The 14,104-nt window shown below is 35.9% G+C and overlaps 4 protein-coding genes across 5 annotated transcripts; 1 reads left to right on the top strand and 3 right to left on the bottom strand.

The window, feature by feature from the left end:
• Positions 1-441: 441 nt before the first annotated feature.
• LOC17894786 (probable WRKY transcription factor 64) lies at positions 442-1,398 on the bottom strand. The gene is made up of 3 exons (XM_006301415.1): positions 1,154-1,398; positions 916-1,035; positions 442-820 (listed from the first exon to the last, which is right to left on the bottom strand). Exons 1-3 carry the CDS (start codon positions 1,396-1,398, stop codon positions 442-444), a joined length of 744 nt encoding a protein of 247 aa, XP_006301477.1.
• Positions 1,399-2,088: 690 nt separating this feature from the next.
• On the bottom strand, positions 2,089-4,502 carry LOC17896026 (cytochrome P450 81D11). Its single transcript, XM_023787830.1, has 3 exons — positions 3,981-4,502; positions 2,915-3,301; positions 2,089-2,832 (listed from the first exon to the last, which is right to left on the bottom strand). Exons 1-3 carry the CDS (start codon positions 4,500-4,502, stop codon positions 2,218-2,220), a joined length of 1,524 nt encoding a protein of 507 aa, XP_023643598.1. The 3' UTR covers positions 2,089-2,217.
• A 1,376-nt stretch (positions 4,503-5,878) lies between these two features.
• LOC17895357 (disease resistance protein TAO1) lies at positions 5,879-11,637 on the top strand. Of its 2 annotated transcripts, none has more exons than XM_023787828.1 (7): positions 5,879-6,106; positions 7,343-8,447; positions 8,553-8,828; positions 9,058-10,848; positions 10,940-10,990; positions 11,089-11,176; positions 11,250-11,637. In XM_023787828.1, the coding sequence occupies exons 2-7, from the start codon at positions 7,359-7,361 to the stop codon at positions 11,519-11,521; spliced, it is 3,567 nt and encodes a 1,188-aa protein (XP_023643596.1). In that variant the 5' UTR covers positions 5,879-6,106; positions 7,343-7,358; the 3' UTR covers positions 11,522-11,637. The 2 variants fall into 2 exon arrangements, with proteins under 2 accessions (XP_023643596.1, XP_023643595.1); XM_023787827.1 differs by lacking the exon at positions 5,879-6,106 and adding an exon at positions 6,487-7,165.
• A 30-nt stretch (positions 11,638-11,667) lies between these two features.
• LOC17894600 (cytochrome P450 81D11) lies at positions 11,668-13,969 on the bottom strand. The gene is made up of 3 exons (XM_006302090.2): positions 13,371-13,969; positions 12,502-12,891; positions 11,668-12,402 (listed from the first exon to the last, which is right to left on the bottom strand). The coding sequence occupies exons 1-3, from the start codon at positions 13,902-13,904 to the stop codon at positions 11,788-11,790; spliced, it is 1,539 nt and encodes a 512-aa protein (XP_006302152.1). The 5' UTR covers positions 13,905-13,969; the 3' UTR covers positions 11,668-11,787.
• Between the last annotated feature and the right edge of the window lie 135 nt (positions 13,970-14,104).

Raw genomic sequence — 14,104 nt, 5'->3', positions numbered from 1 at the left:
TTTTGAGGTTTTTTTTTTTGAATAATCAAAGAGGTTCTTGGCCAAAGCCCATACATCCTCTCAGGCCCGAAACCAAAACATGTTATATGGTTTCGTCCCAAGCGCTACTCGAACCGGCGACCTCTAAGCTTCTGCCAGAGATCTTTACCAATTGAGCTATTAGCACTTGGTATTTTTTTTTTTTTTTTTTTTTTAGGTTTTTGCAACGTGTAATAACGCAAAATTGGGTTACATCTTCTTTCTTTCTTTCTTTATTTTTTGAATAAACGCAAAGGTACATGATTGAGGACACTTCCTTTTATACACAAAAAGATTAGAGCATATGAATCTAAATTACAACCCAATGAAGATGAAAACAAGTGAAGTATCAAACAACCTCCACCATGAAAACATAAGAAGCTTGGTAGATTTATTATTGTTCAACCCTAGATAGGGTTCTAATCAAAAGAAGCAAAGGTTGTCCAAGAACATTGTGTCACCCGATGGAAATTGATTCGCCCAAAATTGGTCATAGTCCACCAAAATATCGTTAATATCACATTCTTGGTTCATGGCGTGGTCTATGGCTATGTCCTCCATGGCCATGGTAGTTGCTTGGTGGTCAATTGTTGCGAGTTGAGGCATGACCGGTTCAGACAGAACTTGGTCAAACTTGATCATTTCAGAACCGTATGTATCATCATCATGAACTGTAAAAGCCTTACACACATGTTTTCCCACATAAATGGTTCTGTACAGTGGAGGATTGTCTTTGATCTTTTGCACCCGCTTTGTGCATTTGCAATTCAGGTCTTTTGCATAGGAACACCTATAGTAACACCTGTAGATATCACACTTTCTTATTGCTACTCTATTTACTTGTCCTTCATAGAACATGAAGAGCATTAACTCTGTTTTTGCCACTAATTAACTAACCTTTGGTATGGAGAAGTTTTGATGTTTTTCTGTCCATATTTCCTCCAGGTGAAGCCGTCATTTGGACGTGGAGTCGGAGAGTCTTTGTAGTTCTCAATACTCTCCATTGCGCAAATCTTTCTGCAATGTTTTATGTGAGGATTCATGAAAAAATATATGACTCTTGCATAGTAGGAGACATAGCATATTCATGAACTTTATATATGACACCTGCAATGAGAATTTGTTGGAAACTTACTTCTTTGATGATCTTTGGAGTACAAAACCTGCCATGTTACCAAACGAAGACTCATAGTGTTGTGGAGGATTAGGAGCATCCATACAAGATAGAGCAAGTGAGAAAGTATCAAGAATAGTGTCGATGAGTGACTCTGTTGAGCCTAAGCTTATGTCGCCGTTGTCGAAGAGTTTCTTAAGGCTGTTAGCACATTCTTGACCATGGAGTAGTGCTCCTACAGCCTTGTGATCAATGTTGGAAACCATACTTCTTCTTCTTTATTTGTGTTTGAGGAATTTAGTTTGGGTTTTTGCAAATTTGTGTAGGTTGGTTATGCCATTTATAAGAATATTTGAGCATATATGCCAAAATCGTGAGACGGCATGGTATCAATATTTGACTGACCAAATGAATAGTGGATATGAAGAAGTCACTAAAGTGCTAATCAATAAAGTATAGCCAAGTTGAAAAATGTGAAAGTTACTTTGTTTTTTAATAAGAACGCACGTAAGGTGGAAGAAGTGAAAGTTTCTGCTAGTCATGGTCCGACCCTTTACATGTCTAGGTGTTTTCATACATATAAATATTATAAGTTTATCATATAGTAGATAAACTATTTTTTGTTTTTCCAAAAAAAAAATTAAAAAATTAAAAATACTATTTGTTAAAGAATCATATTGTAATTGAGATAAATCTTCTATCAATTTGTGTAAGAATGAAACCATTCATTTTTATATCTCCTTTTTATTAAAAGGAAGTATGTTATATAAGAAACATCACTAATAGTATATAATTACATAATAATACCAGGTACTAAAGAATGAAGTAAATAATAATTATTAAGGATAAAAATGTGAAATACTAATTTATTCAATTTAATTAAATTATAAAACCGAATATATATATATATATATATATATATATATATTTGATTCCCTCTTTGAATAAACCAAATATAATTTGTCATGATTAGTAATAATAAAAAGGTTATTGCCTTAACTTAAGGATTTGTCAGTCCAACACATTCCAAGACACAAGCCGTTGCCCAAATACATGTATTAGCATCAACAAAAGTGTCTCTAAAATCAAGGAGACTCATGTAAGATTTCACCAACAAAGTCCCGTGCTCTGCACATGGCTACCAAGGGACTAGCTCTAGACATCGTGAGTCCTCCACCTTCAGTCATATCCACCTCTTCTTCTCCAACCCTCTCCCATTCAAAACATTGAATCAAAGACCCAAGAGTTAGAGTTACTAGCCGTTGAGCTAATACGGATCCAGGACACTCCCTTCTTCCTAACCCGAACGCCATTAGTTTATGACTCTCTCCTTCTTTCTCGAACCTCTCGGGCTTAAAACTAGTTGGATCATCCCATAGCTGAGGGTCTTTTTGTATCGCCCACACGTTCACCAATAACCTCGTGCCACTCGGCATATCGTAGCCTCCAACTTTACAGTCTTCTGACGCGACATGAGGGACCATCAATGGCGCCGCGGGGTACATTCTCAACGTTTCAAAGACAATGTTCTGAAGGTAAGGAAGATTTGAGATGTCTGACTCTTCCACAAACCTGTCTAAACCAATTTTATTGTCGATTTCATCTCTCGCCTTTTTTAGTACATCCGGATTGTTCAATAGGTTCGCCAATGCCCATTCCAATGTTACCGCGGATGTATCCGTCCCCGCAAGTATAAGAGACTGCACAATCCACACATAACACAAAAAAAAAATTGTAACATTAACTAATGAACTTATAAAACTGCTCGTATTGATTACTTACGAGTATAGTTCCTTTAATAGTACGGTCTGTGTAATACTCGGGTTGAGTTTCTTGCAGAGAAAGCAAATGATCGATCATCGTGTTCTCTTTTTTCTCCTTTCCCGCTCGCTTCTCATCGACTAGTCCTTGGAAGAACTCATCAAGCCTACTAGCAATCTTCTTGATCCGTCCTTCGAAACTCGTGATCCATCTCAAGACTGGTATGTAATCAGCAACGTTTCCAGCACCAAAAGAACTCACAGCTTCTGCGATAAGCTGCCTCACGAGTTTGGGCTCAGGATCGTCTTCTAAACCATCTCCGTAGTAACATTTTCCAGCTACCATTCTAGTGATGTTGTTGAATGTTAAGTAGGAGAACATTGAATTCATCTCAACCTTAGCAAATTCCTGTAAAATGTTTTATATATACCCTATGGTTAAATTAAATGTCATAAAAAAATAATAATAAATAACCCACACAATTCATAGAGATTTAAAAACTTTACCTAGAAACAGAGCACTTTCATTAAACATACTCCCTCGACTTCTAATTAATGTTTTAAAGACTTTTTTTTTTTTACAATTTTTAAAAAGTTCATTATAAATACAATTTTTTCTGATTTAAAATACTCTAAAAAAGTGAATTGACATTTACTTTTTTATTTTTATTGACATTTACATTTTTTAGTTATTTTTATTGACATTTATTGACATTTACAGTTGTACTTAGTTATTTTTATTGACATTTACAATTCATGGTCAGTTTTAAAAGTGAAGAAATAACTTTTTTATTTTTTATTTCTAAAAAATGGATTAATAAGAAACTAGAGTGAGTATTAAAATTAAATTTTGTCAGTATATAGTAGAAAACTATAGTAAATTAGTGACTAATGCTTAAAATTATTCTAGATTTAGAATTATAGGTCAGTGATTAAGGCCTAAAAAGTTATTTAAAATTAGTAATTCAGGTCTTATGTTTCGTGAATTAATAGTTAAGACCTCAAAATATCCTTAAATAGCAACTAAGACCTCAAAATATCCTTAAATAGAAACTAATAATAAGGCCTCAAAATATATGCTCACTTACGAGTTTAGAGTTTTGTGAGAGACGAAGTATAAGTCGCCGGATCTCGTCACGGCGGATAGAGTAAAAGCTATTAAGCCGGTGGTTGGAAAAAATCTCGACGGCGCCGATACGTCGGAGATTTCTCCAGTGTTCACTATACGGAGCCGAGAGCATGGTTGAGCTACCGTACGAGATATGTTTAGAAGCAATAGAGTTGGGACGGTTCGCTAAAACGACGTCGTGTTTCGTAAAACATTCCTCGGCGATGGAGTGAGAAGAGACGACGTAAACGAGTTTGCTTCCGAGACGGATGGAGAAGATCGGAGAATCTTGTAGGGATTGAGATACGGAGAGGAAGACACGGTGGAGCGGTGGTTTGAGGAGGCGGAGGTGGCCGATGAATGGGAGTGAGAAGGGTGGTGATGGAGGAAGGGTTAGGTTAGGTTTGAGTTTCTTGATGAGGAAGGTAACCAGAGTTATGATGATTGAGATGAGTATTGTGAAAACTAGGGTTTGATGATCATGAGGTTCTTGTTCTTCCATTGTTTGATTTGTGTTTTTGCTTTGAGTTTGGATTGAACATACACATTACGATTTAAAGACTCAGCTCACATATTATAATATAACATGACTTTCACCCAAAAAAAATAATACAACATGACACAACTTTACGTTATATATTTTTTTGTTTAGATAGACTTTTTCTTTTTTTTGGTTAAAAAATGACTCGAAATATCAAATTGTTGTTATAATAAGTCGTCTAATAATAAATAATCCTTAAAAAGCGGTCCAGTTTTCACAACATGCACGTTATGTATTAATGTATACGTAATTGTCTCAATACGATAATGTTAAAATCATTTGTTATAATTTCATTGAAAATTGTAAAATCATTTGTTATAGAATTCAATTCTATTGTTCAAAACCAAAAGATATCATGTGTCATTGTAAATACACTTTCATTGATTTAAACAATGAATAATAAAGCAGTCTCAATGAATCCAATTTTTAAAAGTCTTATGAATTTTAAAATCTAATAGAGTTGAATTTAACTTAAACAACCAATAACACCCTCTTAGATTATTTGGTTTACATTATCAATCACATGCACATCAATATATACCACATTAACTTATTTTGGTTACATTTGAAATATCTACAACATAGAAACTGTCGATTTGTAATGGTTTTTATCGAAATTTTCAATCTTCTGACCATTATAAAGTGTGAAAATATCATAAAAAATGTAAATGATCTTAAATGGAGAAACAAATAATATATAGATGACGTAATTGGAGAAACGAATAAATATTTTTCAAATTGTATGACTGAATTTGATGATGTAAAACTACTTACAATGAGGGTGTTGAAAAAAAAATTCAACAATTGAACCCATACAATGAGAATATTGAATCTACGTGGATTAGACGGTGTTGAAAAAATTCAACATGTTGAATAAAAACAAGTGGGACCATCAACGCCACATGTTATGCATTTATTGGTTGCATAACCTAATTTTTTAATTTAGAAAGTTTCTCATACGAAATATGATATAATTTTTTGATTTTCTGAGCGGATTCTCTCTTCAAATAAGCAAATATAATTTTGTCATGATTTGTAAAAACAAAAATTTGCCGAAGCTCAAATAATATAATTTAATCATTGATTTGAATAGAATTAGAATCCCATTTCAATCCACTCCAACACATACAAGACAGAAACAGTTGCCTAATAAATAGATGTATTTAGCATTAACAAAAGTCTCTACCAATCAAAGGCGTCTTACAATCACGATTGGGCCTAAAATGGGCTTGTCTTTAGCTTATTGTTTTAGCCCAGTTTCCTTAGTTAGTATTGCTTGTAATTAGTCTATGTAAAGTCTGTAAACGGCATCGAAAAAAAGAAAGATCTAACTAAAACAATGTTAAATCTCCTTCTTCATCGTCTCTCATCTTCTTCCTTACTTCCTCTGATTCCACGAAAATCGCTTCTAATTTCTTACTTCCTCTGGTTCGGAAGGTGCGAATTCGAAGGACCGTGATGTTGCAGTTGGAGATGCGATTGGTTTATCGGAGGAAGTATTTGTGTTTGCATCCTGAGACATGGCTTGATTTGAGATTTCCCCTTTCCTGATGAGGATGATAATGGTACGAATTCGCACTACATTGTAATCAAATGTTCCTAATTACAACTTCTTATTCGAATCTATTAGAAAAATTGTGTTAGATTCGTTAGGGTTAGTTGGGATTTTCATTGATTTTTGATTTAGTTTTGTGAGAGTTAAAGGTGTTTTGATCTATATACTTGATAGTTCTAAGTTTTCGAGGTATATAATTATTAATTATTTACCATTCTCAATTTTTGATTCAGGATTTTTGAAAATCGCTTGGGTTCTTCATTACTGTTTCCTTTAATATAAATGTAGTGCCAAAACCAATTTTTTTGATTATACATTACTTCGTCTAGAGGTAATAGCTAAGCAAATTCCAAAAAAATGGTGGAACCTACGTGATAGTTAGGGCTGTGGCTGATATTTTCCATGAAAAGATAAAACTTTCTTTCGAGTCAACTTAATCTACAAAGTCTACAAAGTCTGCAAAGTCTCTTTGTCCATCCTTAATTACTCCCACGTAGCTTTTCTAAATAGATCTGTGATCTTGATTCTTGAAGCTTTTCTCTCAATCCTATAGTAATATGGCTTCTTCTTCATCTTTACCTCTTTCGATTCCTTCATCTTCATCTTTACCTCTTTCGATTCCTTCATCTCAAAACTGGAAACACGATGTCTTTCCAAGCTTCCATGGGCCAGATGTACGCAACACTATTCTCAGTCACATGCTGAGAGAGTTCAGAGACAAAGGAATCATCTCGTTCATCGATAATAATATCGAGAGAGGAGAATCCATCGCTCCTGAACTCATACAGGGGATCAGAGGATCTCAGATTTTGCTCGTCTTGCTCTCCAAGAGATATGCTTCTTCGTCGTGGTGTCTTGACGAATTGGTGGAGATCATGAACAGAAAATCGGGTCAAAGGGTGATGACCATTTTCTGTAATTTAGATCCAACTGACGTAAAGAAACAGACAAGTTATTTTGGGGAGGTTTTCGCAAAAACCTGTGAAGGAAAAACCGACGAGAGGATTCGGACATGGAAAGAAGCTTTGGAGGGTGTGGCCACAATCGCCGGTTACCATTTAAGAGAGATGTTCGTCCTCTTCCACATGTTTTAAATATTTCTAACACATCAAAACTATATATATTATATTTTGTATCACTTTAACTATATGCAGCCAAGACATAGTCATCACTTTTAACTTTGCATACGAGTTCTTAGAGGTTATTTACTAACACGATGTATAAATTGATCTCTCTTCTTTGTTAGGGACGATGAAGCGGCAATGATCGAAAAAATAGCCATTGATATTTCACACAAATTGAATTTGGCTACCCCATCACAAGACTTCAGCCGTTTTATTGGGATGGGAGCTCATATGGAAAGGATGAAATCATTGCTACACCTACACTTGGATGACGTGAGGATGATTGGGATTTGGGGGCCTCCCGGGATTGGTAAGAGCACCATCGCCAGGTTTCTATTTAACCAATTCTCTAACAATTTTTCACTCAGACTACATATGGTGGATATCAAAGAAAATTATCCACTAACCTGTCCCAATGAAGTAAGTGTACAACTAAAACTGCAGAGAGAGATGTTGTCTAAGTTGCTTAATCACAAAGCTAATCCCATCACTGATTTACAAGTTGCACAAAGAAGGTTGAACGACAAGAAAGTCTTTCTTGTTCTTGATGAAGTGGACCGAATAGCACAACTAGTGGCCTTGGCCGAAAGAAAACAGTGGTTTGGTCCTGGAAGTCGAATTATCATCATATCAGAAAATAAAGAAGTTTTAAATGCACAGGGGGTCGACGATATTTACAAAGTAGGTTTTCCAGCAACTAGTGAGGCTTTGGAGATGTTTTGCATGTATGCTTTTGATCAGAAGACCCCTAAAGATGGTTTCATACAACTTGCTTACGAAGTTACCTACCTTGTCGAGAATCTCCCTCTAGGGCTTAAGGTTATGGGCTACCACTTTCGAAACATGCTCAAAGAGACGTGGATAAAGGAAATACCAAGATTAAGGAGTTGCCTCCATAGAGAAATTGATGGTGTTTTAAAGTTCAGTTATGATGCTTTAGATGACGAAGAACAACATTTATTTCTTCATATAGCATGTTTATTCAATTACGAAGAAGTTGAGAAAGTGGTAGAGTATCTTGAAAGGAGATTCCCAAATGTTGAGCGACAGCTTATGATCTTATGTGAGAAATCACTCATTTCTACTGAATATGGGATGGTAGTCATGCATGATCTGCTAATCCAGATGGGTAGAAATATTGTTCGCAAACAGTCTCCTGAACTTGAGCAGCGCCGATTTTTGATTGAGATAGGAGACATTACTGAAGTACTAAATAATGATGCACCAGTAAGTTCTTAATTCCCATTAGTGTTTCACTGCATGATTCATTTCAAGTTTAGTTTATTTGGTAACTAATCATTTCTATTTATCTTTTCTTGGCTCTTTTTCCAGGGTGCAATTAGAAGTGTTATAGGCATATATATTAATATGAAGATGAAAGACAAAATAAATATAGATGATAGAGGATTTGAAAGAATGTCTAATCTCGAATTCTTAAGAGTAGAGGGGATTTTATCACATGGTCCAAGCTATATTTCTCCAAAACTTCGATTACTATATTGGAATAAGTTTCCAATGACACGTTTGCCTTCTCCTGTCAAACTGGAGTACCTCGTGGAAATATACATGCCATTCAGCAAGCTTGAAAAGTTGTGGGAAGGAAATATAGTGAGTATTTTCTTTTATATCGTTAATTTTTCAGTTTTATTTCGAATCTAACTTGGAAGATTCTTTGGTCAGATTATTTAACTTGGAAGAAAAATATAGACTCGTATTGCATTATTTTTAATTTGACCAAATACTAGAAATTAAATCCGATATTTTTGTTGGGTAATCTTTTTATGTGCTATAGTGCTAGTTAAGTGTATAAATGCGTTTATATTATTTTCATGTACAGTCAATCCGAAATCTGAAGAGGATGACTTTAGATAATTCATCAAATTTGAAGGAGCTTCCTAATCTCTCAACTGCCACTAGTCTCAAAGAGTTACGACTCAACGGTTGCTCAAGTCTGAAGAAGCTGCCTTTTTCTATTGGAAGAGCAATCAATCTCCAAAAATTATATCTCTATGGATGTTCAAGTCTTGAGAAGCTGCCTTCTTCTATTGTGAATGCAACTAATCTACAAGAAATAGATCTTACGCAATGCTCAAGTTTGGTGGTGCTGCCTTCTTCTATTGGAAATGCAGCTAATCTCCAAAAATTAAATCTCAAGGGATGTTCAAGTTTGGTGAAGCTACCTTCTTCTATTGGAAATGCAGCTAATCTCCAAAAATTATATCTCATGGGATGTTCAAGTTTGGTGGGGATGCCTTTCTCTATTGAGAATGTCATAGTGAATTCTTGTCCCAGAGTTTCGGAGGTGGGTTGTTGGACGGATGCTAAAGATCAATTGGATTTTAGTGGATACTCAAGTTTGTTGCGAATCCCTTCTTCTATTTGGAATGCCTCTAATCTCAAAGGTTTAGATTTTAGTGGATGCTCAAGTTTTGTGGAAGTCTCGGCCTCTATTGGAAACCTTCATCAACTAGTTTTCTTGGGTTTCAAAGGATGCTACAAGCTAGAGGTTTTACCAGTCAATGTCAATTTGAAATCTCTCGAAAGACTTGATCTTAGTGGTTGTTCTTCACTACGAACTTTTCCTGAGATCTCCACAAATATAGAAGATCTCAATCTTAGTGGAACTGCAATAAAAGAAGTGCCTTCATCAATCAGGACTTGGTATTGCCTTGAAGTACTCATACTCAAGGACTGCAGAAATCTCTTGTCGCTCCCACAGCTTCCGCAATCCCTACAGGAACTAAATGCGGTAAATTGTGAGTCTTTAGAGATAGTAAATTGCTTCTGTAGCAATTCAGGATTTTTTATTTCCAACTTTGCTAACTGCTTCAAACTAAATAAAGAAGCGAGAGATTACATCATCCAGTCATCCATATGTTTCACCGTCTTCCCTAGTACAAAAATCCCTACATCCTATAGAGATTTCATCATCCATTCACCCATGAGTTTCACCGTCTTACCTGGTACAGAAATCCCTACATACTTCACTCATCGAGCTAAAGGAGGTGACCTAGTATTGACGTTGAACGAGAGGCCTTTTCCTTGTAAAGTGAAATTTAAGGCTTGCATTTTGCTGGTTAGTAAGAATGAGGTTAAAGTTGGTGAAGGAGAAGAGAATGACGTTGAAGATGGTGATAAGGAGAATGATGTTGAAGATGGTGATGAGGAGAATGCCATGGAAGATAGTAATGGGGAGAATGGCATTGAAGATAGTGATGAAGAGAATGATGTTAAAGATGGTTATGAAGAGGAAAATGACATCGAAGATGGTGATGAGGAGAATGATGTTGAAGATAGTGATGTGGAAAATGACACTGAAGATGGTGATGAAGAGAATGACGTTGAAGATAGTGATGAAGAGTATGACAGTGAGGATGACGGGGTTTCTGCAACTGTTATGATCATGGACAAAGATAATAGCGATGTTGTTATACACTATAACCCATTCTTCTATCTACATAACTCCTTAACTGAGCATTTGTACATCTTCGAATTTGACACACATGTACTTGTGAACGAGATTTTCATTAAATTCTCGATCGACGTAGATGAATTTGTGATAAAAGAATGTGGGGTTAATTATGAACACTGTGAAGCTGAAAGTGCAGAGACAGAGAAGAGAAGCATGGTGAGGCAGTTCCTTCTTAAATATATAATTCTTACTTGCACTATATGTTTATGAAGTTTATTAATAAATATGAGTCAATAAATTTTTACAGGATGAAAATGGATATACTTTGGCGATTACTGATACTATCTCCAAGTCCTCAGTTGAGTTTCTAATGTTGTTTGCAGTTTTCACGTGCTTGACTATAGATGATATCTTTTAGAAAAATAATTCTCATTCCTCTTATAATTCTTTGTATAGAGTAACTGTGAAGCTGGTTGTTCCAAGTCAAAGGTTATTGAGATGAGTTTGGATGAGGAAAATGTTATCAAAGCTACACGTGAACATGGTATTACGGATCACTCTCTTTTTAAGTATAAACTAAAACGTTGTAATTTTGATTTTGCTTTTATAACTCACAGGAGAAGAAAATATGGTACAAATAACGAATGCATTCGTCTCTTCTGAGATAAGTGTTGTCCCTTCAGTGGTTGGGATCAATGGCGATTGTGAAGCTGAAGAAGAAGTAAATGGAAATAATGGTGTAGAGACAAAGAAGAGAAAAGAACAAATTCCCTTCATGGACACGAGAAGAACTTTAGAGGTTGGGAACAGTGGAGACTGTGAAGCTAATGAAGAAGTTAATGAAAATGACGGTGTAAAGGTAAAGAAGAGCAGAGTATCTTTGTTATAATAGATATTGTTGCTTTGTTATTTGTTTGACGATGATGGAAAATAAATTTGGTGGATTCATCAAAATAATTACCAATAGGACATAGATAAATGAAATGAACTGGATACTTTTTTGTTGTTTATGGTTATGAATTGTAGTAATGTAAAAAATCTGAAAATGCTTCTCAATTTGATATATAGGGGATTAGATTAATTACACATGATTTGTGTTGTCCTAAACGATTTTGTCATGTGTATATCGTTTTTATTGTCATGAAATATTACATTTTATGAAGACTCGTGTATGACTTTACCAACAAAGTCCCGTGATCTGCACATGGCTACCAAAGGTTTAGCTCTAGGCATCGTGAGTCCTCCACATTCACTCATATCAACCTCTTCTTCTCCAACCCTCTCCCACTCAAAACATTGAATCAGACACCCAAGAGTTAAGCTTACGAGCCGTTGAGCTAGTCCGGAACCAGGACACGCCCTTCTCCCTAACCCAAACGTTATTAGTTTCTGACTCTCTCCTTCTTTCTCGAACCTCTCTGGCTTGAAACTCGCGGGATCATCCCATAAGTTAGGATCTCTGTGTATAGCCCATACGTTTACTAATAACATCGTACCACGCGGCATATCGTATTCCCCTATTTTACAATCGTCCGATGCGACGTGCGGGACTGACAAAGGCCCGGGAGGGTATAACCGCAATGTTTCGAAGATGATGTTCTGAAGATAAGGAAGGTTTGAGATGTCTGATTCTTCTACAAACCTCTCTAAACCAATTTTACTGTCGATTTCATCTCTCGCCTTTTTTAGTACTTCGGGATGGTTCAATAGGTTCGATAATGTCCATTCCAATGTTACTGCTGATGTATCAGTCCCCGCAAGTATAAGAGACTGCACATTGCACACAGCCACACATACACTAATTAAACCAAAATGTGATTATTGACTTATAAAAAAATCGACTTTATGAGCTCTTCTTGGATTACTTACGAGCATGGTTCCTTTGATCATATGGTCAGTGTAGTACTCAGGTTGAGATTCTTGCAACGAAAGCAAGTGATCGATCATCGTGTTCTCCTTCTTCTTCATTTTCACAGCTCGTTTCTCATCGACCAATCTTTGGAAGAACTCATCAAGCCTACGAGCAATCTTCTTTACCCGTTTCTCGAAACCCGTGACCCATCTCAAGACCGGTAAATGATCAGCCACATGTCCGGCACCAAAACAACTCATCGCCTCAGCGATAAGCTGCCGTACAAGTTTAGCCTCCGGTTCATCCTCTGCTCCGTCTCCGTAGTAACATTTTCCAGCCACCATTCTTAGGATGTTGTTGAATGCTAAGTTAGATAACATTGAATTCATCTCAACCTTAGCAAATTCCTGCAAAAAAAAGTTATTATATAATACTCTAATCAATGTTAAAGTTAATTACACAAATCATAAGAGACTGAACTATAGATTATTATTATTATTATTATATCATTCAACTAACAATGATTCATCCTAAAATTTTTAATTTAACTCCAAGTGAAGAGTTATAAATTAGTGATTAAGGCCTAAACTTATCCTAAATTGATGATTAAGGCCTAATCCTTGTACAAATGATCCTAAATTAGCAATTTAGCTCAACTATGAATGAAGAGTTATAAATTAGTGATTAAGGCCTAATTTTATCCTAAATTAATGATTATTACAGCTTAACTTTATCACACACAGTTATGATTAAGGACTACAATTTATCTTAAACTACTGATTAAGGACTAAATTTATCCTAAATTACTGATTAAGGACTAAGTATATCCTAAATTACTAATTAAGGCATAAATTAATATCTAAAATTAGTAATTAATCTCACTTACGAGTGAAGAGTTCTGAGATCGAGAGAGACGAGCGATAAGACGGCGGATCTCGTCGCGGCGGATAGAGGAAAAGCTATTAAGACGGTGACTGGAAAAAATCTCGACGGCGCCGATACGGCGGAGGTTTCTCCAATGTTCACTATAAGGAGCAGAGACCATAGAGGAGTAATTATAAGAGATGTGTTTCGAAGCAATCGATTTGGGACGGTTCGCTAAAACGACGTCGTTTTTAGTGAAACATTCGTCGACGATGGAGCGAGAAGAGACGACGAAGACGAGTTTGTTACCGAGACGGAGGGAGAAGATCGGAGAATCGTTGAGTGATTTAGAGACGGAGAGGAAAACGCGGTGGATCGGTGGTTTGAGGAGACGGAGGTGGCCGATGATTGGGAGTGAGGAAGGTGGAGAAGGAGGGAGGAGTTTGGGTTTTGGTTTGGTGAGGAGTTTGAGAGAGAGGGTTAGGATTAGGATGAGGGAGGTGGTGATGATGAAGATTAGGGTTTGTTGAGGAGATGAAGATGATGATTCTTCCATTGTTGAGGTGTGAGGTTTTTTAGATCTGGGGATTGTATAAAACAGAGGAAGAAGATGATGACGTGGTAGTTTGGTTCATCATAAATAAACGGTATGGTCGTTACGGCAATCATTGAAAAATGAAAACGATATTTAAAAAATAAAGTTACCAAAAGAGAAAATTAAAATTACAAAAGCCCAGCCCAGATTTAATTCCTTTA

Source organism: Capsella rubella, unplaced genomic scaffold, assembly GCF_000375325.1.
Source record: "Capsella rubella cultivar Monte Gargano unplaced genomic scaffold, Caprub1_0 scaffold_2, whole genome shotgun sequence".
Taxonomy (NCBI): domain Eukaryota; kingdom Viridiplantae; phylum Streptophyta; class Magnoliopsida; order Brassicales; family Brassicaceae; genus Capsella; species Capsella rubella.
This window is presented reverse-complemented; position numbering and strand designations above follow the sequence as displayed.